General features: G+C 36.5%; 7 protein-coding genes and 1 long non-coding RNA gene across 9 annotated transcripts; 5 read left to right on the top strand and 3 right to left on the bottom strand.

Moving 5' to 3' along the window:
* On the bottom strand, positions 757 to 6,460 carry LOC104706416 (endoplasmic reticulum metallopeptidase 1-like). The gene is made up of 13 exons (XM_010422609.2): positions 6,268 to 6,460; positions 4,921 to 5,119; positions 4,599 to 4,837; positions 4,335 to 4,491; positions 4,112 to 4,189; positions 3,704 to 3,778; positions 3,505 to 3,624; positions 3,258 to 3,422; positions 2,624 to 3,146; positions 2,320 to 2,476; positions 1,839 to 1,948; positions 1,633 to 1,745; positions 757 to 1,509 (listed from the first exon to the last, which is right to left on the bottom strand). Exons 1-13 carry the CDS (start codon positions 6,405 to 6,407, stop codon positions 847 to 849), a joined length of 2,739 nt encoding a protein of 912 aa, XP_010420911.1. The 5' UTR covers positions 6,408 to 6,460; the 3' UTR covers positions 757 to 846.
* LOC104706413 (copper transporter 5) lies at positions 5,516 to 6,209 on the top strand. The gene has a single exon (XM_010422607.2). It carries the CDS (start codon positions 5,607 to 5,609, stop codon positions 6,048 to 6,050), a length of 444 nt encoding a protein of 147 aa, XP_010420909.1. The 5' UTR covers positions 5,516 to 5,606; the 3' UTR covers positions 6,051 to 6,209.
* On the top strand, positions 6,664 to 7,341 carry LOC104706414 (copper transporter 5). Its single transcript, XM_010422608.2, has one exon. The coding sequence runs from the start codon at positions 6,755 to 6,757 to the stop codon at positions 7,196 to 7,198; it is 444 nt and encodes a 147-aa protein (XP_010420910.1). The 5' UTR covers positions 6,664 to 6,754; the 3' UTR covers positions 7,199 to 7,341.
* On the bottom strand, positions 7,458 to 8,606 carry LOC104706415 (protein LURP-one-related 16-like). 2 transcript variants are annotated; one of them, XM_019228361.1, is made up of 3 exons: positions 8,128 to 8,606; positions 7,764 to 8,030; positions 7,458 to 7,611 (listed from the first exon to the last, which is right to left on the bottom strand). In XM_019228361.1, the coding sequence occupies exons 1-3, from the start codon at positions 8,365 to 8,367 to the stop codon at positions 7,525 to 7,527; spliced, it is 594 nt and encodes a 197-aa protein (XP_019083906.1). In that variant the 5' UTR covers positions 8,368 to 8,606; the 3' UTR covers positions 7,458 to 7,524. The 2 variants fall into 2 exon arrangements, with proteins under 2 accessions (XP_019083906.1, XP_019083907.1); XM_019228362.1 differs by having other exon boundaries at positions 7,764 to 8,015.
* On the top strand, positions 9,233 to 12,177 carry LOC104706412 (guanine nucleotide-binding protein subunit gamma 3-like). Its single transcript, XM_010422604.2, has 5 exons — positions 9,233 to 9,800; positions 11,116 to 11,168; positions 11,260 to 11,304; positions 11,405 to 11,449; positions 11,634 to 12,177. The coding sequence occupies exons 1-5, from the start codon at positions 9,555 to 9,557 to the stop codon at positions 12,064 to 12,066; spliced, it is 822 nt and encodes a 273-aa protein (XP_010420906.1). The 5' UTR covers positions 9,233 to 9,554; the 3' UTR covers positions 12,067 to 12,177.
* Positions 14,897 to 15,800, bottom strand: LOC104706411. The gene is made up of 2 exons (XR_754442.2): positions 15,703 to 15,800; positions 14,897 to 15,389 (listed from the first exon to the last, which is right to left on the bottom strand). It is a non-coding gene; the product is annotated as an uncharacterized LOC104706411 (long non-coding RNA).
* Positions 17,716 to 18,652, top strand: LOC104706410 (germin-like protein subfamily 3 member 3). The gene has a single exon (XM_010422603.1). It carries the CDS (start codon positions 17,766 to 17,768, stop codon positions 18,399 to 18,401), a length of 636 nt encoding a protein of 211 aa, XP_010420905.1. The 5' UTR covers positions 17,716 to 17,765; the 3' UTR covers positions 18,402 to 18,652.
* LOC104706408 (polyubiquitin 4) lies at positions 19,528 to 21,381 on the top strand. Its single transcript, XM_010422602.2, has 2 exons — positions 19,528 to 19,639; positions 20,025 to 21,381. Exon 2 carries the CDS (start codon positions 20,025 to 20,027, stop codon positions 21,171 to 21,173), a length of 1,149 nt encoding a protein of 382 aa, XP_010420904.1. The 5' UTR covers positions 19,528 to 19,639; the 3' UTR covers positions 21,174 to 21,381.

The raw sequence follows: 23,313 nt of genomic DNA, 5'->3' as shown, positions 1-23,313 counted from the left end.
AAATGAAATCTCTCCAAATACAACCCAAAATCGATTGAATACTCTATGGATATAAAAGGATTTAAGCTAAACGTAGTAGAAAAAAGGATATTTTATTTGTAGATTTGATAGCTTGAGTTTCAATAATTGAAAACTGGATGAAAGAACGGAGAAGAAGCGACGATGGAGCCATTTTTTTTTATAATCAATTCAATTAAAAACTGGTTTAAAGAAATGGTTTCAATCGGTTTGGTAAAGGTAAATTTAGGAATTAGAACTTTCATTAAGAGTATGAGGAGTAGAGGAGACTAATGAAGAGTATTCAGAATTTTTCTTGGAGAGTAGAGAGCTCTCCAGATTTTAACCCTTGGTCACTCACTTAATTTCCTCAATTAACATGCTATATTCTTCATTTCAATTGTGATTTTGGTCAGCTGCCTAATTCACCCTAAGGACAATCCATGTTTTTTTTGTTTATTCTCTTAATCTTTTTTTCTGGTCACTTTTTGTTGCTTGGGTTCAAAATATCTCGAGCCCCTTTCACGAATATCTTTGAGTATACCCACCAAGATTTGTACCTATCGTGTTCCATAAATATTATTTCCCTTGATTTATAAAATAAAAAGTAACGATCAAATTGTAGGATTTGTTCTCTTGTAGCAAGTTGTAACTCAGATGCTAGTAGTGGGAGAACAAATCCGTTTTGCAAGGTCTCCAAAATTGCTGGATTTGAGGTATAATTACCGGATTCAACTGTGAGTTTCAAATATTTGGTGATCTTCAGGGACTTTAACTCGTGCTTTTGAAGTCAACAGCAAAAATTTTATTAGAATATGCGTTGGCAAAAAGCCAAGTGAGTGGGAAGTGTTATTTGGTGTAAGGAAGAGAAGCAAGAAAGGCGAGAGTAAAAGGAGAAGTGGATTTTCCAAACAGTGAGCAAAATGGAGGAAGTCTTTCTAGAACCCTCTGGACTTGTGGTGTGAGACGGTTGAAGTCAGTTCTGAGCTTCAAGAGAGGTCTTTGCTTCTTCTTCTTGTCATCAGATACTTCTTCCTTCTTTTTGTAAAGTTTGAGAACAAAGCTTGTTGGCGCCTTTTTCCCACCTGCGAATTGAATTTGATGCCATCCTTGTTCATTGCTGCTTTTCTCGCCTCGTGCTATCATCAACTCTTCATCCTCACCTACTTGCATTGTAAAGTCTTCTATTTCTTCAATGTCAATGCGAAGTGTCCAGCGCGATGAGCCTCCTGTGTCCATTGAAACCGCTGTAACTCTTCCCTCGTCTCTCTCCTTGTCGTTTATGACACGAAGGACTGGAATATTGTGCTTGTCCCATCCAACCTCGGCGTCCTTCTTGGTCACACAACTGTACTTAGCTTCAAAACTAACAAAATCAATCTTATTCTCTCTGCCACATTTGAACCCTTCTTTGATCTGCTCTGCTTCCATGTTTAGGTTTCCAGGAGTATTTGAGAATAGCGATACGAAAGCCACTTGATCTTGCCCGCTTGTATCCACAACATGTACAACCTGCATGTGTACAACCATATATCAAAAGGCTGAGTCGTATAGTGTTTGAATAACTTACATGTAGCAACAAAAAAGTAATTAAAGAACTGCAACTGAAACAAGAATCAAAGGTATTTAATTTACATTTACTGCTCTGGCAGTATCCTCAGTAAATGCAGGAAAAACACCAGAAGCTACAAGGGACAAAGAGAGGGCAGTGATAATGCATAATGCGGTGACAAGCAACGTTTTTGCACCTGAAGACCATAAGTTTGTCAAGAATTATGATTCTTAATCAACCAAAAGTTTGTAATTATTGTGACAAGTTCCTTTACAAAGTAGAACATTACCAGAGAGATGAATATAGGCCAGCAGGTACACCATAGTCAGACTTATGAAAGTAGCAATTACAACAGCGATCAATGCATTGCCTAGCCATTCTGGAGTTCCGCCTGGGGTACTACACACCAAAATACATAAAACAAAAGCTACAATATAAGGTTTGTTGAAGCTAAAGAAGAAAGAGATTCACAGAACCATAAATTTCATTGCAGCAACCGCATTTTGAATTATACTTTAGTTGCCAAGTTTACTATGACTGGGCAGCTGCAAACTAAAAACTAATTAGGATTTCTTTCAATGGTATTCCAACATACTGGGAACATTTTATTTCACTATCTAAGTTTAGGCACGAGAATTTTAGGAAGAACCAATTTAGGCGAATCGATGACAAAAGGGAAACCAAAAAATGTTATGGTTTGTTTTGGAGTTCTTATTTATTGTTCATTCATATGTATCAAGAATCTTACGTTGTAGAGCCTATCAGCTTACCTTTCAAATCGAATGAGCATACCGATCATTGTGCCGGTCAACTGGATAAAACTGCCAGCTGAAACCAAAATTGGTACCGCCAGGCTGATAAAGAGAGTTGCAAGTTTAAGGGGCTTTGGCAATCGGATTGGAGATAAAGTCGCCTCGAGCAATCCATCTGGACAACCATTAGATTGGATTAAGTTAAACTTAGGAGAGCCCTAAAGGGAAACACTTTTCCAGTGTCTTTTAATGAATGTGATTAGACTGAATGATAATAACATCCTTCATTATATAAAAACAATGCTAGCAAAGATTGGCTTACATGCAAATGCAGGAGGCACTAGCCAAACCAGAGCGAGGTAAGTTGATCCAAGTTTATAATAGGTTCCGATGGCCAGAAGAACAAGCCACTGAATAAAACCAGCTTTAAACAGCCATCTCTCAGCCTCCAGCCTGGCCAAATTATCTCGTAGTCTTGGCGAGACTTGCAATTTGTTCGAATTTCGGTTTGATGATTTCTTCCGAAGGAAAATAAAGGCCACATGCTGACCACTTATTGACCCCAAAACCGCAGGCGACACAAACAATCCAACTACCATCCATGGGTTTGAAGCATACGGCACAGGTGATGAAGAAATCCAGGGCAATATGAATGCAACAGCTACCGAGAAAGCTACTGAGAATATCCATGAGAGGATAATACTCAAACACGACAAAATCAGCGACACAACAGCCGGGTAACCACCCATGAAGACAGACAGAACCCATATAAGAATCGATTGCATGATCACTGAAACATATAGCATTGTCGCAAAACTTTGCCGGTATACAATCATATACTTCCCCTAAAAGTTGACATAAGAATAAAGGAAAGACATTAGGAATGGTAAAGGAAAAGCTATGTAAGTACATAACTTAATAGATAATAACAACAGAATAGTTGGTTCTGAGATTACCAAAACGTCAAAATAGACCGCTGAGTCCGGGTTGGCTTTCTCCTCCTCCTGAAGAGTTTTATCCTCTGATAGATCAGAAGATGAAGCAACACGAAGGAGGAAAGCAAGCATATTTTCCCCAAGATGCTGGAGCGATCCTGGTTTTATTAGTTCTATCTTATCATTCTGCAACAAAAGTAGTAACATATTACACATCTAAACCAGGATCAAAACAAGAAGAACAACATGTAACAAAAAAAGGAAATACCTTAGTGTGGTATACAGCAGTATTATCTGCAAAAGCAAAGTCCAATCCTGAGAGACCAGCAACCTCCTTGTATACTTGGAAATCAGTCGCAGATTTTATGACTCCAGAAGTGAACAGATCCTGTCATAGTAAAGCAGTGATATATATGCCTATATATACCAGTAAAGGGGGAAAGAAACATCAGTTGGGAAGTACATACCTGTCCAATTATCTGACCAGATGGATATTTCGCAGCTAAAGCAAAGTTTTCAATAGCCCACGGACTCGGGCCAGCCTACACCAGAAGATATTTCCAACAATCAAAAGGTCGGTATTCACACTTGGAGATAACGAGACGCAATTTGAAAACCAGAAACCCAATCCTCTATCAGGTACAAGGTACAAACAATAGCAAGTAATTCCAACACAACAACTTAACTCCTAGAAAACGAAATCAGGACCGTAGCCAAAATTCAGTTAAAGTACCAAAACCCTTCACATGGAGTCACAACTTGTTTTCATACCATGTCCTTTTGATATTACAAGGGGAGAGGGAAACCTCACATGTCAAAAGAAATTGTACTTCTTAAGAATGGTCAGGAACGAGAGGTAGTGCATCAGATTATACCTGAAAAACACTGGACTTTCCACCCGCACCCATGGCTTCTAGATCAATAGCTAAACGTATTGTGGAACTCCATGGATGCTGCATCAGTAAAGTACAATGTGAGCCAGAAACCAAAAGTTCATGAATAAAGAGATCTAATCGGATTAACTCGAGCAAGTCAAAGTAAGAGAGAGAGGAAATACATAAAACTTCAAAGCCATTATGGTCAGTGTATCATATTTACCTGAGTAATAAAGCTATGAGCACCATTAAGACCTTCTTCCTCTCCAGTATTGAACAAGAAGATAATAGAATTCTTGAATCCATGAGCCGATTGAGAAACAGATCGAGCTAGTTCCAGCATTACAGCTACACATGAACTACAATCTCCAGCCCCACCACTTCATACATTCATTCACAAACAAATTAAAAACACACTTACTCCAATATGGTGATGAAAATAGGAACAAGAATCCAAAAGCAATGGATAAGAGATGAAACAACATACGTGGTAAAGACAGTATCAATGTGAGAAGAGACCAGTATCGCATTGTCCCCTGCGTCTGATTCATATTTCGGCAAGATTCTTAGTACAATGTGACTTATATCTGAATACACAAGTGACTTGCCCTTAAAATGACCACCAACCAGACGATTTACACCAGATTTAGATTCAAAGAAATCAACATTCACATCAACCTCCCAATGAGCAGTTTCTTTAACTTTCTCAACTTCTCCCAATACATACTGCAAAGATAAACAAATAACAAACTCTGAATACACCCAAAATTAAGAAAACACAAAACACCCCTAAAAAAAAAAAGACAAACCTCAAGGGCATGGACAAGAGCATCAGAAGAAACAGGATGAGGACCAAACTGAGTCAAAGCCTTAACATGTTTCATTGCTTCAATTTCAGAGAAACCCCTTTTGCCAGCTTGTTTTGCTGTTAAAGGTTTAGGTAGATTCCCATACTGATAACTGTAAACAGCCCAAGAGAAGTATGTGACCAAAATCAACACTGAAAACCAAACTTTCCCGGATCTTTGAACATCAGCCTGCACTTCCTTATCGAGAGCATCGTTATCATAAACAACATCTGGTTCTTGTCGACTAGAAGAAGAAGATGGCTCTGACAAATCTGACGCCTTTGGATTACGCTTCCTCATCGTATCGAGGATTTGGTACTACCAGACAGACTATACAGCTTCCACCTGAAAAATCGAAGCTTTTTCAATCTCGTGGGAGTTATTAAAAAAATACCCCTTCTATCACGATGATTTACGAAAATGCCACTCTGACCCTGTGACTTTTAAACGGCGGTTGTTGTTGGAGTGGACACTAGTGTTTTATTGTGAAGCCCAATGGGCTATAATATGAGCCCACAAAGAAACGTATCTTCAAAACAAAGTCACCAAATCCAAATATCAGAGTTCATCTTCTCATCTTCTCTCACAGACTCACTCGATCAAATCAGAAGCTGCTAAAATCAGATCAAAATCAAAAGCTCGCGAAGATGATGCACATGACCTTCTACTGGGGAATCAAAGCCACGATTCTCTTCAATTTCTGGAAAACGGACTCGTGGCTCAGTTACATCCTCACTTTGATCGCTTGCTTCGTCTTCTCCGCCTTTTACCAATACCTCGAGAATCGCCGCGTCCAATTCAAATCCCTTTCCTCCTCCTCATCCCGTCGTCCTCAGCCGGCTCGCTCTTCCTCCGGCGTATCCGCTCCTCTCATCCCCAAATCCGGTACCAGATCCGCCGCTAAAGCCGCTTCGATTCTTCTTTTCGGCGTCAACGCTGCGATCGGTTACTTGCTTATGCTTGCTGCTATGTCTTTCAACGGAGGCGTTTTCATCGCGATTGTCGTCGGATTAACCGTCGGATACGCCGTTTTCAGATCTGATGACGGCGGTTCTGACGCCGCCACCGATGATCCATGTCCCTGTGCTTGATTGATGAGAAAAATCTAAAAATCGGAAAAAAAAATCTCAAAAAAAAAAAAGTGTGTTTGATGTTTGTAATTCTGATTACAGTTTGTTGTGTTGTTTAATTCTGTATAATTTTAGTTAATTGCGAATTTGAATGGTTTAAATCTTATGATTAAGCAAATGTTATTATTCAAAGCAAACACTTTTTTGGTAATGTTTTTGAACAAANAACACTGAAAACCAAACTTTCCCGGATCTTTGAACATCAGCCTGCACTTCCTTATCGAGAGCATCGTTATCATAAACAACATCTGGTTCTTGTCGACTAGAAGAAGAAGATGGCTCTGACAAATCTGACGCCTTTGGATTACGCTTCCTCATCGTATCGAGGATTTGGTACTACCAGACAGACTATACAGCTTCCACCTGAAAAATCGAAGCTTTTTCAATCTCGTGGGAGTTATTAAAAAAATACCCCTTCTATCACGATGATTTACGAAAATGCCACTCTGACCCTGTGACTTTTAAACGGCGGTTGTTGTTGGAGTGGACACTAGTGTTTTATTGTGAAGCCCAATGGGCTATAATATGAGCCCACAAAGAAACGTATCTTCAAAACAAAGTCACCAAATCCAAATATCAGAGTTCATCTTCTCATCTTCTCTCACAGACTCACTCGATCAAATCAGAAGCTGCTAAAATCAGATCAAAATCAAAAGCTCGCGAAGATGATGCACATGACCTTCTACTGGGGAATCAAAGCCACGATTCTCTTCAATTTCTGGAAAACGGACTCGTGGCTCAGTTACATCCTCACTTTGATCGCTTGCTTCGTCTTCTCCGCCTTTTACCAATACCTCGAGAATCGCCGCGTCCAATTCAAATCCCTTTCCTCCTCCTCATCCCGTCGTCCTCAGCCGGCTCGCTCTTCCTCCGGCGTATCCGCTCCTCTCATCCCCAAATCCGGTACCAGATCCGCCGCTAAAGCCGCTTCGATTCTTCTTTTCGGCGTCAACGCTGCGATCGGTTACTTGCTTATGCTTGCTGCTATGTCTTTCAACGGAGGCGTTTTCATCGCGATTGTCGTCGGATTAACCGTCGGATACGCCGTTTTCAGATCTGATGACGGCGGTTCTGACGCCGCCACCGATGATCCATGTCCCTGTGCTTGATTGATGAGAAAAATCTAAAAATCGGAAAAAAAAATCTCAAAAAAAAAAAAGTGTGTTTGATGTTTGTAATTCTGATTACAGTTTGTTGTGTTGTTTAATTCTGTATAATTTTAGTTAATTGCGAATTTGAATGGTTTAAATCTTATGATTAAGCAAATGTTATTATTCAAAGCAAACACTTTTTTGGTAATGTTTTTGAACAAATTAAGTATGTGTGACGACATAAGGATATATATAAGAGGGAATAAAAACAGATATATTAACAGATGGTGGATTCGCCATGGATATAGTCGAGTACGGCGATGAGACCGATGATGAAAGCTTGATCAACGTTTGGTTTGACTATTACATGATACAGATCCGTCGTCTTGTTCCCCCACCATTTCCTCCTCCATCTCTTTATCTCTTCTTACCTGTTTCAATTATTATTACCATTATGTCGACGACTTTTGCTATCCCAATTTTGTCAGAAACTTTGAAATTTGGATATTGCCACCACATACAGCAATCACGTTAGATTAAAGTTAAACTAGTAAGTAAGAGAATACAGTAATGTTTAATTTACCTTAGCTATGGCTCTGCCATCTGAATTCATGATGTTACAATCTCTCTCTGTGAAAGAGCCTTTGATCCCCACGTAGCTCTTGTGAGTTGATAATTTCTTCGGTTTACCGTGAACCAAGATTATGATTGAAGAACTGTTGTTGTTATGAACCAGACATGAATCTTTTGGATCCTTCAATGTGAAAACCAGCCTCTCTGTGCCTTCTTTATCATATCCAAAACCTTCCCACTTCTTGTGTACCATGTTCAGTGCCTGCACTATTCCTCCCTGATATTAAATCGTATACTAAAATCAGATTTGACGTTCACTCGTTTTATTGCAATCAAAACTGTTAAGTATGTATAAACATGATGTTAGAATTTACCATTTTGCGGATGAGAAGCAAATTTTCACCGTCACCATTTGTCAAGAGAAGCTTGCCTTTGGTTCCAAGAACTCCACACCCACCAACTCTAAATACTACCTGTTGATTGTTATTGCTCACTACAAATCCTCCTCCGTTCACCATGGACGGTCGGCGCCGCACCACCAGCACCGCCTCTGATTCCGATGAGTATCTCCGACTCACCACTGGATCCACTGTATGGCTGCTTCTCCCACCCATCAAATCCACACACACGTGCGTTCTAGTTATATAGTACTATACTTGACCTCTCTTAATCCTTATATATAGATTACACTTCAACACTTGTAGTGATATACTTGATAAAGAAGATGCTTAGTGTCCATTGTAGTGATATACTTGATAAAGAAGATGCTTAGTGTCCATTTTTGTGACAAAAGACTTCAAAAGCTTAATACGAAAGATGCTATTGTATGTATATTTGTGACAAAAGTCTTCAAAAGCTTAAGACATTGTTTTTCTTTGGTGATAGAAAAGCTTAAGACTTAAATAATCGGCAACGTGATAAATCAGTTAGTGGTGTGACTGTTCTGTGAGTGGGCATTTCTAAAGCTAAAATGAGCTAGATACGAACATTATTAGAACAAGTCTCGCAATGGCACAAACTGACAGAAGCTTTTCTTCAGTTTAAAGAACTCTTTTTCTTTTCTTCTTTGGTATCAATGTGAAGTAAGAACTCTTTTTCTTCCTCTTCTCATTTTTTTTAATGGGTGAATTTTGTGAGATAATCAAAAATTTTATTTGATCTTTTTGTTCGTCTAATCATATTTGGTTTATAATTAAGAAAACTAACCATTTAATTAGTTGAGAAATACAGTACTATAGTGAAAGGACCATATGGTGAACACTAGAAACGAAATATGTCATTTATCATCTTCAACTTCTCTTTATTTTTCATGTACACCAAATAAAGGGTCGTTCACTCTATTAACGATATTGATATAAATGTATGAAACCAACATAATTTGAATAACACAAAGTTGAAGATTTCTTTAATAAGACATAGGAAATGAACTATTAGAAACAAGAAGTCTTTTGTTATATATATGGTCGTCGTCGATCCTAAAATGTGGTTATAAAACTAGTAAAATAAAAAAAGTTGTATAAAAGAAAAAAGAAGGAAGAGAGACACGGAGCCTTAAAAGGGGCAGAGGAAGGTAAGTAATAATCCTTGTCAGATGCTATTATTACTGCCTCTGCCACCCACCCCTTCACCTCTTTCCCTCTCTACTACTTCTTCTTCTACTACTATACTCTTTTTACTAATCTCTCTCTCTCTCTCTCCTTTGCATTGTTTTTCTCACTTACTCACTCACTCGCCGCTTCTTCTTCTTCTTTCTTCTTCTTGACACTTTTTTGTTCACTTTTCTCTTAAGTTACAATACTGCATGTTTCTATCTCAAGACTCTCAAACAAACCACTTCTCTCTCGAAATGTCTGCTCCTTCTGGCGGTGGTGGAGGAGGAGGAGCTGGCCATGGTGGTGCTGGTGGTGAAGTGGGTTCGTCTCCTTTTGCTCCTTCGTCACTACCGCCGCCTCGTCCTAAGTCTCCGCCGGAGTATCCAGATTTGTACGGGAAACGCAGAGAGGCGGCGAGAGTTCAGATGCTCGAGAGAGAGATTGGTTTTCTCGAGGCAAGTTCTTTAAATTAGAAAAAAGTACTTAAAATTATTATTATATTTTTTATTTTTTTAAAACAGTCCTTTTCATATACTATTGTTTTTTTAATCTGTCATTTTGATTACTCTGAGGAAGTGTCCGAATATTTTGAATTTCATTACTCATTTTGATACTAGTGATTAGAATATGATTTTTTTTTTTTTTTTGTCAACGAATATGAATTACTTATTAGTAAAACTTTTCTTGTGTAAGTAATCTAAGTACAATTTGATTTTATTTATTTTGTTTTTGTGAGAAAAGAGGGTACTGATTTTATTAAATAAAAACTTGGTTCCTACTATATCCAGGTTGGTTTGGATTCTGGACCATTGTGTTATGTTTGACAGCAATTATAGAAAGTAGAAACCAAGACATTTAATTTTTCTTTATTCTCTTAGATGCTCTCTAAAAGAGTAATTTAATTTCTGTCATCAGACACATTTATATCTAATTAATTTCAAACTCGTACTACTCCATATGATACTAGTATATGCATGTTTTTAAATTGAACATTAATTTGAATCATTTAAAACTTTTGTTAGTTGAGGGAGTCTCAACGGATCTATTGATTACAAAACTAAACTAATTAAGTTCCTATGCTTTTTCAACTAACTTCTATTCTAAACCTCTTTTAATCAGGATTTGTTTTGTTATCAAATACTATTGTAAAAAGTAAATGTTAAATGTTAAAAGTAAAAAAAAAAATGTGATCATCGTGTGGTGTCAAGTGATTGATGAGACGCCCATTTACTCTGTTGCTGTTTGCATCACTGAGAGGCGTAATGTGTTCGTGCATGTGTACTATGAAAGTGAGTGCTTAGTCAAAGAGAGTATTTAAAGGAAAATGATAAAGAAAAAGAAGAAAAGAAAAAAAGAGAAGGCATTAGAAGAGAGCAAAGTAGGGAAAGCTGAGTATAGATCTTTAAAAATATATAATGAATTTGGTTAGCTTCGATTTTGTTTTGTTTTGCTTTTCCATATCAATCAATTTTTGTGAAAGTTTTTGTCTTTATTTGCTATCTGCGTTTGAAAGGACCCAATTCTTGTTCACCTTTTTCTTCACGTTGCTTTCCCCATTACCCTTATGTTTTACTACTTTCTATAATGGCATATTTTTGGGAAATTAAATAAGTTTTTGTTACACTATATGTGTTTGTCCCATCAGTGTCTTCTTGTGAAATTAGCTTTTCTCATATTTCACAAGCAAATAGTAACACTTAGCTTTGGGTTAGTTAATTAATGAATGAGGTTAATTTCTTAATTAATATTTCGAATGACCTCATGGAGCAGGGGGAAATTAAATTCGTAGAAGGAGTACAACCAGCTTCTAGATGCTGCAAAGAGTGAGATGACCTCTCTGTTTTTTCAAAATATTGTATCAGTTTTTATTCGGTTTGGTTTATTTGATAAATAAAAATGTTTTTATTGTGGCAGGGTCTCTGATTTTGTAGTTGCAAATTCTGACCCAATGATCCCTGCGTAAGCGTTATATATCTAGTTCACTCAGTGACTTCACTTTTCTCTTACTTTGCCTGCTCTTACAATTCCGTTGCGTTGTTTTTTTTTCTCATACGGACAGACAACGAAAAAGTCGAAGATCCTGCCGCTTCTGGAAGTGGCTCTGGTAAGAATTTTAGGGTGCTTTAAGTTTAGAAATATTATATTTTCAACATCTTATATAAAATCTGAATAAGGCATCAAATAGTAAGAACTGTTTTTTGGTAATGCTTGATCTTAGATGGATAGAATGACAAATGTCTAAAGCTTGTCTTAACAATGTGATCTGATTAACTAATAACTCGATGCAGTGGCCCGTGTTTGAGACTGGTGAGTTTCTGCTGTTGCTGCCAATCCAAGTGTTCGTGCCATCTGAAGAAGCCCAAGTGCTGTAGCTGTACATCTTGCAGCTGCATTGGGTCCAAATGCTGCGACGGATCATGCTGCTCAAGCATTTGTTGTTGCCCAAGACCGAGCTGCCCAAGTTGTCCGAGCTGTTCATGCTTCCGAGGTTGCTGTTGTTCTTGCCCGGACTTGTCTTGCTGCATTCCCAAATGTTTCCGCAGTTGCAGTTGCGCTCGACCGTCGTGTCTGAGTAAAAAGAACAGTTCATGCTGCAGCTGCAACTGCAACTGCAAGATCAGATGGTCATCTTGTTTTAGATGTCCCAAGGTACGACTTTGTTCTTGTTGTTTTTGCAATTGTAAAAATCTATGTTCTAATCCCTGTTGTTTAGCTTTCTAAACATTATTATTATTATTATAGCTATTTTCTCTTCCTTTTTTATTTTTTTTTTCTTTTTGTTGGCATCATTATAGTTATTTTCTCTATAAGTCATATTTTTTGGTTCATTTCTTCTTTATCTCTTAAAAGGAAGAAACTCTTTCTTGATTTTTGTAATTAACTGTGAATATTTTTGTCTTTTTGTAAGTGATGATTACTAAGCGAGCCTCCCATGGGATATGTTTTTTTTTTTTTGGGGTTTATCCATGAGATACTATATCACAAATTATGTGAACGTATCAACAAAATCAATCTAAAAGCAATGACATCGTGGGTTCTGTTTAATACTAGATACGGATCATATATAACATGTTATTATGTTAAAACAAATTAAAACACATCTTGTTTTGGGTCTTTACATACAACTTTTCCTAATTTATCGTGGATCCATTGCAAAAACACATCTTACAACATGTTAGATACGGGCCATACGGCACTAGTTTGAAGTTGAACGATAACTACCCTGAGGAAGGAAATTTTTGCAGCTATGAAATGTACAATAATGATCGACAGTAAAAATTCATATAAAACTTGTTATCCTGTCAAAAAATTACAATCCTTTTGCAGTGAAAAAAATTAAAACAAAAAAAATCAACCACATTGAAATGATTGAAGAAACGACTACTACAACTATGCATTATTTTCTTAGACGTAACTCATTAAAGAATCATCACTTTATTTTGCTTGTTAATATTCTTAAAAATTTTAATATTAATTTTACATGTTTCATTGTTTCAATCTTTAACCTCAGATTTTTCTTTTCTTTTTTTGGGTTCTAAATCACATGCCCAAGCTAGTTAAATTATAAAATAATTATCAAACTATTTTTTTTTTTAAATGGTAGGAGTAGTTTAACATGTTCCTATTGTTGTCAGCGCGCCTACTGTTGAATTTAAATTTTTGTACTTTTTGTTTCCTACGAAAATAATGCATTATTTGTAAGTCTTTTTTTTTCCAAGGCAAGAGCCAAGAAGAGGGCAAATAATTTGATACTAGCTTAATTAATCATGGATACGTACGTACACTGACTAGTTCAAAAACTATAGAATCGGTTAATTACAGAATTCGATTTACTCACGGCTAAGCTTTATACCACAGTCTGAGATAAATCATAACTGAATGATAACTAGATTATATAGCCAAGTTTTCACGAGATTCGTAGGACACAACTAGATACAAAATTGACTAAACATCTATAACAGAGATCCGACATAACATTCACTGCTTATGTCCGATGGGTTCTTATATTTTTTTTTCTTTTTAACAAAAGATCTCAGAGATATTCGTATTAATTGCTAAACTATATTCTTTTTTTGATAAAAGAAGTCAGAGAGAATAATTCAGCAGAGTGGAGGAGGAGAGTAAAAAAAAAAAGATTTTCATGGTGAAAAAGAAGAAGAAGAGAAATTCGGAATAGGGTTCGTGTAATAATTGATCAAGGGTTTCTGGGTTCTTGTACGGTACGGATCCAACTGAGGGATCAGATAGAGTCAGAATGTGAAGGTCTTTTCTCTCATCTTTCCTGAGAGAGTGTTTATTGTATTTTCTAGAGGTCCCATTAAAGAGAGGCTGAGGTGTTGTCTGTGTCAAGAGGCTATAAATAAAATAAAAAAAAGAGGGGTCGAAAACGAAATTAGATTAAGTTTTGGGTACAAAATAAATGTCAGAGAAGGATTGGTGTGGACCTTGTCTGCAATAAAAAAAGTGATGGAAATCCAAATTATTAAATGCAACTTGTCAATCTAGCATATGGCTCGATGCATTATGTGGAATTGTATATACTCATCTCCTCCTCTGACACTCTTCGCTTGTTGTCTTTGGTATTTATATCTTTCATGTTATTCCACATTATTGTTTTCCTAGTTTTTTTTTTTTTATGAAAGAACCATATATTTTAATAGATTGATCTTATATTTCATAATAATGATATGCTAATTGTAAATTTGTAACTCTAGTAGATGTTTCAAACATTTTCTTATGCAAGTTCCTTTATAATTGTATTTTTATTCCGATCACTTGTAGCTTAGTTTTAGTTTGTTTTACGTACGTATGCATGTTTTTTTTTCGTCGTGGGCTTCTTACTTTTGGGTTTATCTATTTCTACATTGTAAAGGTTATTTCTTATATGTTACAAAATTCACGAAGCCCATGCATGAGCCAAGTTTTTGGCTTCACTTTAACAAACACACAGAAATGGGACGATTTATATGTAATGTAACTACTATAAATCTCAAGAAGCCCATGCATCAACTGAAAATTTTGGCCACATTAGTTACAGACTTAAGAGTAGTTAGTTAATAGTTCGATTGAGGCTCAATCATTGAGCTTAATTAATGTAAATAAAGTATTATAAGCTTTTTTCTTTTATCTGCTTATTGTTGCTTTCGTGAATTCTTGAAAAAAACTACAATGTCAAGCGCAAGATGAAGTTCCTCTTCCGCATGTCGTTTTATTGATGTAAAATGTACAAAAAAAAAAAACAAAAAATGAAACTAAGGGTCCGAATGGTAACGGCGTATTTGACTGTGCGGGACAAAAAAATTGATAGTGCGGTACGGTTCAACTGCGGTTCATGCGGGAGAAATATATTTGCGGAACAAGTGCGGTTTATATCAAGTTAGCGGTACAAAATGATATTTGATTGGTGAAAAAATTATTTGCGGTTCACAATAAAATGTCTGAATGGTAAAAAAAAGAAAAGCGGTGCGGATTACATATTATAAATAATTATATTATAAATTAATTAATTAATAATTAGTATGATTGTATATTATCTTATTTTAGTAATTAATAATAAAAAAAATTATATTAATGAACTTTAAATACTATTGTCGATCAAAAAGTAAAAATTTATTTTTTGACATATTGATAAAAAGTTCAACTATAAAAAGATACAATTTTTTAAAAAAAAATTATCGAGTACTTTGATTTTCCCATAACATATTTGCAATAGTATCTCTTATTTACGTCATAGCTTCTCCATTTGCTATCTCTGTTGCATCCATATCACCTATATCATGCTCAAAATTTTGGTTGATGTTTGTCTCAGTCATTACATCTGCGAAATCTGCATCTGAGAAATTTGAAATCCTGATGAAATTATGTAGTCCCACTGTAGTCATTACCACTCTTTTCTGAATTTGAACATTATATCTTGGAAAATCAGAAAGTATCCTCCACTTCTTCTTCCAAACTCCAAACGTTCTTTCAATAACATAACGTAAAGATGCATGACATTGGTTGAACAATTCATGTTTATTCCTTGGAGAAGGACCAGCATGAAACTGGGACATATGATATAATTAATTATATATTTTTGATATAAAATTTATAAAGTACATAACTTATTCTAATCTATTTACAAATTGCATAACTTTTTCTAATCTATATACAATTTGATTAAGTACATAAGTTATAACTTTAATAAATATATGAGTTATGTAAATTATTTTTGTTGGATAAAAATTATAAAAATAATATCTAATTTTTAAATAAATAATATGATGTTCAATTCAAATTTCTTAAACTAAATAAATACAATTTTAAAAATTTGTAATTTTGTAATAACAATAATAATTTAACTACAAAATACATTACCTTTAGGATAATGATAGTTGCTAATTGCTATCTTGTGAGGAGAAGAAAAAAAATTAAAAGAAACGGAGAGAGAGAACAATGAGAGAGATAATATTTGTGTGAGTAATTGTTTCTTTTCTTTCTTTCCTTATATACACAATTTTTATTATTTTTTAATTATTATCTATTATTTACAAGGTGCAGATTTATTGGACCGCTGGGTTTTGCTCATATTGCAAAATTGAAATGCGTTATTCTATCCCGAATGCATTAATGTTGTATTGAGATCCGCAAATAATTTACTATTTAAAAAAAAACCAAAAACACACATTAAAGAATACTATTAACTATGAATGGTAACTCATTAACGTTTTGGATTTTTTTCTTTGAAATACGCACTCATCCACGTGGCCAACCAACACCTAAATAGATCTTCGTTAAAAATTGGAGTCAAAAATCCAAGTCCCGAAGCCATATTAACTTATATAGTTATATTGCCTTTATACGGACTAGACTTGAGAGATAGTATAAATGCCCTAAGCTAGAGGGAACAATGAAGAGCCACACGATTTTGTAAGTTGCTGAGATGAGAGGATAAGTAACTGTGCAGAGGAGTCCAAATTAGAGAATGAAGAGACATGTTTGCTCTTTACCCAAAACTGGACCACACCTATCTCTCTTCTCTTCTTCGCCATTCCTTTCGTTACAAAATATCTTATCAAAAGGGCGGCCACTTTTTTAGATATTTTGATTTCCTTAAAACACCTCTGGAGCTTCTAACAGTTTTTAGCCTTCGAATTTAACAACGTTGTATATATTTTAGTTGTCTGAACTCAACTTAATGATTTTATTTTCTTAATGCTAAGCTATTATGTAATTCAGTGTCGCTTCAAATTTTATTGGATAATCTGTTTATACGAAAAGAAGTAGAAGTATACTAAGAAGTCTAGTGGAACCAAGAGATTAAATTTGGTTCACATTCCATGTAGTGACACTTAGATTTAGGATTTATGAAGATTATATGAAAAAGCAAGTGGCAATTAATGACATGAGAAATATCTCTTGTATTTTTCTATACTAAATCATATCGTGTTTTTTTCTTTTATATGAAATGAATTGAATTCATGAACTGTAGGTCTAAGCCACATTTTCATAGAAATTGAATTGATTTATTTTCTTGTGAGAACGTGCAAGGAAAACACAAGGATGAATTGAGATTTTTTCCAAAAAAAGTTTAATCCACAGGAGGAAGAGGTCATTATTATCAAAACTTTATCTAATTATTTGGAGATCAATGCAAATTTTATATCAAACGCAAACTCTAATTTTTGAAACTTTATCGCTTTCAGCTAAGTCGACAAAGTCTTTGTTGTACAACGACAAGAGTTTTAAGTCAATAAGAGGAAAAGTCATTGTTAATGAGTAATGACTAATGATGTTCGATAACCTTCCTTAATTTGCTAAACGGTTGGCAGATGAATTCCCTTCTCTCATGATAAACGTAAATTTGTCTCTGGAAATTACTGATAATCCAATTACAGTACTGATGATATTCTGAAACTTCTTAGAAACCTAAATTATATCAAATTTAGTTATATATATATATATATATACGCACACACACACAATAAACTTCTTCGTAAATTGTAAGAATATATATAATTTTGAAGTAAAACGTCCTGTACGAAATTTACCATTTGCGTACTTGACATTTTTGTAAATATTTATACTTTGCAGTTTGCATGAAACAGGAGATTAGTTTTACACTTTGCTAGTATAGTAGAAAATTTTTTCTTAAAATAGTTTTATCTTACTGAAAACGAACCATTTAGCACCATCCTCCAGACTGACAAAAATCTCTGACATGGAACCCCATCACAGCCATGTGGGGTTTAACCCACGTACGTACACCCAAAGTTCACATGCATGCAATGCTAAAAAAAAAAAGATCCCTCTTGCTTGCTTCAAGACCATCCTCACGTTAACCATATCAATATCTTAAAAAGTGTCTATATAAACCAGACGTCCTCTCTTTCTGCCTCATAACTTCAAGAAGAGCTCTTATCTATAACATTTAAAGAAAAATGAAGATGATAATCCATGTTTTCTTCATCATCTCCCTCTTTTCATCCATCGCTTTTGCCTCTGTTCAAGACTTTTGTGTAGCTGATCCAAAGGGTCCTCAAAGCCCATCAGGGTACTCTTGCAAGAACCCTGACCAGGTCAACGAAAATGACTTCGTATTTTCAGGCCTCGGCAAAGCTGGAAACACTTCGAACATCATTAAAGCCGCAGTTACTCCTGCTTTTGCGCCAGCTTTCGCAGGTATCAATGGTCTTGGTATCTCTATGGCTCGCCTTGACTTAGCCGGTGGTGGTGTCATCCCTCTTCACACTCATCCTGGTGCTTCTGAGGTCCTTGTGGTCATACAAGGCACCATTTGCGCTGGATTTATATCTTCTGCTAACAAAGTTTACTTGAAGACACTAAACAGAGGCGATACGATGGTGTTTCCTCAAGGGCTTCTTCATTTTCAGCTTAACTCCGGGAAAGGCCCTGCCTTGGCCTTTGTCGCCTTTGGAAGCCCTTCCCCGGGACTCCAGATTACATCGTTTGCTCTGTTTGCAAACGATTTGCCTTCGGAACTCGTTGAAGCCACAACGTTCCTCAGCGACGAAGAAGTCAAGAAGCTTAAGGGTGTGCTTGGAGGAACTAATTAAGCTTCACTTAGTTTTCATTTTTCTCTAATTTTCTATTGAAATGTGTTTTATGCGTGTTTTGTTATTCGAGTTCCTCCTTAAGCATATTCAAATGGTTGTGTTTTCTTTATGTGGTTGTTATTGTTCCTCAATGTTTCATTTCTCATGTCTCTTCGGCTTGTAACAACTAATAAGCATATTACATTGCAGATGTCTAAGAGGCTTCTCAGCTACTTAAAATTTTATTATAATCTAAACAGTTTATCGCACTATATACGGTGTTGCCATTTGGATTTATATATATGGCCCGAGTTATGAAGGATGAACAAAGTCACTCGGGAAAAATTAAGGGAACCGAAAAGAACTAAAATGAAGTTCTAAAATATCCAAATAAATTTTAATTTCAGAACTAGAATCAAATTGGAACCAATATTTTAGATATCCGAAAATATATGAAATACAATATAAATTATATTCTCTCCGTTTTAAAATATAAGATGTTTTAGAGAAGTTTTTTGTTTCATAATATAGGATGTTTTCAAGTTTTTATGCAACTTTTAGATTAGTTTAGTATTTTATATTATGCAGTATTATTTCTGATTGGTTGAACTTGTTAAAAGTAAAGACTTCTTAATCTGTATGGTTTAGTTAAAACATCTTATATTTTGAATCGGAGGGAGTATATGCATGTACATTAACAATTTTTAAACCGAGTATCCAAAAATACGAAAATGCAAAAAAAAAAAAAAATTATCAAGAAAAAACCGAAAAAATCTTAAATATCCAAAGACATGCGAATGAATGAATCCTAAACTCCATACAACTCCATAAAAGAACCAAATCCAAACCATAAACAAACCGATTTTTTTCCGGTTCTAATGTGAATCCTACAATAAAAAATTGAACCGAAACCAAATCTAATATCTGGGACTGAGTGATTAGGAGGACTAGTCAAAGTTTTTTCTTTTTTTTTTTTTTTTGGACAAACTGACTAGTCAGAGTTATGAATTTATAAATCACTCTCGAAGCTTCGAGACAACCCCGGAGTAATAAATACAATTACAATTTTATTAATTAAATAAATAAGAGTCGGTTTTGGGCCCAATAATAAAAGTCGGTTTTGATTTTGGGCCTATAGGTCACCACCACACTATATAATAGAAGGCGTTGTTCTGATTCTTCTTCATCTCTTCCCAAACCAAACCTTCACCTAAAAAGATCGCTCTTCAAATCTCTTCCGAACGATTCTCTCTTTCAAGGTACATCGTCTTCTTCGTATGGTTTTGATCTTTTCGATTAGATTTGCGTGTTGTAGAATTTTGTGATCTTTCTTTGCCTTGAGAAGTAGTAATATCGTTTGGATCTGTTCAGTTTCTTGCTTGATTGTGCAATTATCGTAGGGAAATTAGGGTTATCAACCACGATCTATTCAATTTTAAGGTTTTTGTTATATCGTTTGGATCTGTTCAGTTTCTTGCTTGATTGTCCAATTATCATAGGGAAATTAGGGTTTTTTCTTTTATCTCCTTTGTTACTTTATCAATTTAAAGTTGTAGATCCGTTCTTTGGTTTTGTTTTGATTTCTTCTAATTTAGGTTTACGATTTTGTTTATTGACTTCCACTTGCTTGGTTCTTTTTGCCAGATGCAAATTTTCGTGAAAACACTCACTGGTAAGACCATCACCCTTGAGGTCGAGAGCTCCGACACCATCGACAATGTTAAGGCTAAGATCCAGGACAAGGAAGGCATTCCTCCGGATCAGCAAAGATTGATCTTTGCCGGTAAACAGCTTGAAGATGGCCGCACCTTGGCTGATTACAACATCCAGAAAGAATCAACCCTCCACTTGGTTCTTCGTTTAAGAGGTGGTATGCAGATCTTTGTCAAGACGTTGACAGGCAAAACCATCACCCTCGAGGTTGAGAGCTCGGACACCATTGACAATGTCAAAGCAAAGATTCAAGATAAAGAGGGAATCCCACCGGACCAGCAGAGGCTTATCTTCGCTGGTAAGCAGCTTGAGGACGGAAGGACTCTTGCTGACTACAATATCCAAAAGGAGTCTACTCTCCATCTTGTGCTTCGTCTGAGAGGTGGTATGCAAATCTTTGTTAAGACTCTCACCGGTAAAACCATCACTTTGGAGGTTGAGAGCTCAGATACTATTGACAATGTCAAAGCTAAGATCCAAGATAAAGAGGGAATCCCACCGGATCAGCAGAGGCTTATCTTTGCCGGTAAGCAGCTAGAGGATGGTCGCACCTTGGCTGATTACAATATCCAGAAAGAGTCCACCCTCCATTTGGTGCTTCGTCTGAGAGGTGGTATGCAGATTTTTGTGAAGACCCTAACTGGCAAGACTATCACTTTGGAGGTTGAGAGCTCAGACACAATTGATAACGTCAAGGCAAAGATTCAAGACAAGGAAGGGATCCCACCTGACCAGCAGAGACTCATCTTTGCTGGGAAACAGCTTGAAGATGGACGCACCCTCGCTGACTACAATATCCAAAAGGAGTCTACTCTCCATCTTGTGCTTCGTCTCCGTGGTGGTATGCAGATTTTTGTGAAGACCCTTACCGGTAAGACCATCACTTTGGAAGTTGAGAGCTCAGACACTATTGATAACGTTAAAGCTAAGATTCAGGACAAGGAAGGGATCCCACCAGACCAACAGAGACTCATCTTCGCTGGGAAACAGCTTGAGGATGGTCGGACTCTTGCAGATTACAACATCCAGAAGGAGTCGACTCTTCACTTGGTTCTTCGTCTTCGTGGTGGAAGCTTCTGAGCTTTTTCTGTGATCAAAAGTGTGGTTGTTCGAGTCTCATGCACTTGGGAGGTGATCTTCTTCACCTGGTTTCTGTTTCCGAAAACTTATATCCCTTGTCAAGTTTCATTTTCTGTTTTCTTATGAACCTTTGGTTGGTCTCGTAACGAGCCTTTGTATTTCAACTTTTATTAATAATCCAAGTGCATGTTAAACATTCCGCTTTCAATTATTGTCCAAATATGTATGTTCGAAGCAGAGAACAGAGGGTGACCTTGTCGATCTTTTGTTTGTTCGTTGGTAACACTAATTTGTTCCATTGATCTCTTAACTGTACCACAAACAGGGATTAGTTTGATCCGCAAAACCTAAACTAGACTAGACACACATAATATTAAAACAGATGCAACAATTTTGGAAGTTCGCTCATTTATTTCGTCTTCGTCACCAATGTCCCCTGAATCTAACTTCATCCACTCATCAAGAGTCAAGGAGAGTCCCATTAAACCATCATCATCGTCCCCATCATTTTTTATGTCAAGAAGCTGTAACCCGGCAGCACCTTCTAGAATCTAGACCAACGCACCCACTAGATATCTCCAATAGATTGTTTTTTTTGTTTGTTTACAAAGTATAGACAATTATAAACTTTAAAGTTTTATTTTTAATTTGAATAAGGCTGTTGACTCAATTGGTTAAAGCATGGTTAAAAACAATCTTGTACCTCGGTTTCGAATCTAGGGAGTTACATTTTTTTAGAACGGAATCTCTACAACAAAACAAAACAAAATTTAAATTAAATCTGACTATCTGAGTACGAATATAAATTGACACCAAAAATACTATACGGGTAGGAAAACCTATCCTTTATTATGGACCGAAATGATAAGCCCAAATAATAATGGCCCACTGGAAAATCGGAACAGTAGCCTAGGGCTCGGTTTTATATTTCTTCGCTAAGTGGATGGAATTTCTTCGAATCCAAGCATTGGAATTTAGATATCGAAGTCGTCCGTTCTCCGCTCCTTTGCAACGTCACGGCGGTTCTTGCTGCGGGGTTTTTCCTTCTCGGCTGAGGTACGACGGGGTTTCTTATCTCTTTTCTAACTATATCTCGAACTTTTTCCTATCAATCTGTTTCTCTCACAGTAGTTCCACCTTTTCCCATGGATATATTCTTGGGCTTTCCTTGTTTATAGCCGCGTTAATCTAACCTAGCTATTTTTTTATTTTAGAAAACAAAACAAAAATATGGATGTAGCAATCACTGAGCCACCTCCCCAAATCAAAATTCTTGTTGAGAATATTGCGCACAGATGGTTTCCAAACTGGGCGTGGAGGTGGAGAAGAAGGTCTTGCTCGCTGGGAAGGGGGATCCAAGATACGACTTCTTGAGAAGTCCAAACCACACTTTTCACGCATATTACCAGCTCAAGCTTACTGAATACCGTGCTCGTTTTCGGAATCAAGAAGATGGATCAGCTCAGAATGTCCAACCTGATGATGCTCCAGCTACTGATGAGTCTGTTCGTGTTGTTATCGTTCCTCCATTATCGTCCCTGCGTCACCCTCTAGCACCTCACAGATTTTCATTGAAACCTCCCCAAGGCATCACGCTCTTGGAACTTGCTACTATTAAGCTCACAGCTCAGTTTGTGGCTCGGTATGGCATGTTTTTTTGGCAGAGTTGGTGAAGAGAGTGACTATGAACCCTCGTTTTGAGTTTATGAAGGAAACTGATGGCAGGCGTGATTATTTCACACACCTCGTTGTTGCGTATACTAGAGTATTAAACCGTTCCCAAATGCAGAGCGAGAGGGGTGCTGCTTATATGCAAACCCTTCTTGGTGGTTTTTTCGATCATCTAAATTTCGAAACGGTGGCTGGGATGGTTCATGTGCCTGCTTTTGTGGGTTGTGTTGACTATTTTGCTTACTTGGAGAATAGAGATTCTTCTTCTCACGTGCCGCCACTTCAACACCTTTCAACGTTGTCGCTAATCCCACCGCCACAAACCCATCCTGATATGCCTGTAAGACCTCCACCGGGACCTAGTGGTCAGCTTCCACCCCCTTCTATGGACGACGAGTCGAATCATCCGGTAACGTTTTCTCCCCACTCATCTTTTAATGTTTCCTATGATTTTGATATTCATGCGTCA

The sequence above is a fragment of the Camelina sativa genome, chromosome 8, assembly GCF_000633955.1.
Source record: "Camelina sativa cultivar DH55 chromosome 8, Cs, whole genome shotgun sequence".
Taxonomy (NCBI): domain Eukaryota; kingdom Viridiplantae; phylum Streptophyta; class Magnoliopsida; order Brassicales; family Brassicaceae; genus Camelina; species Camelina sativa.
The sequence above is the reverse complement of the archived record's forward strand: the minus strand, read 5'-3'. Positions and strand labels throughout refer to the sequence as shown.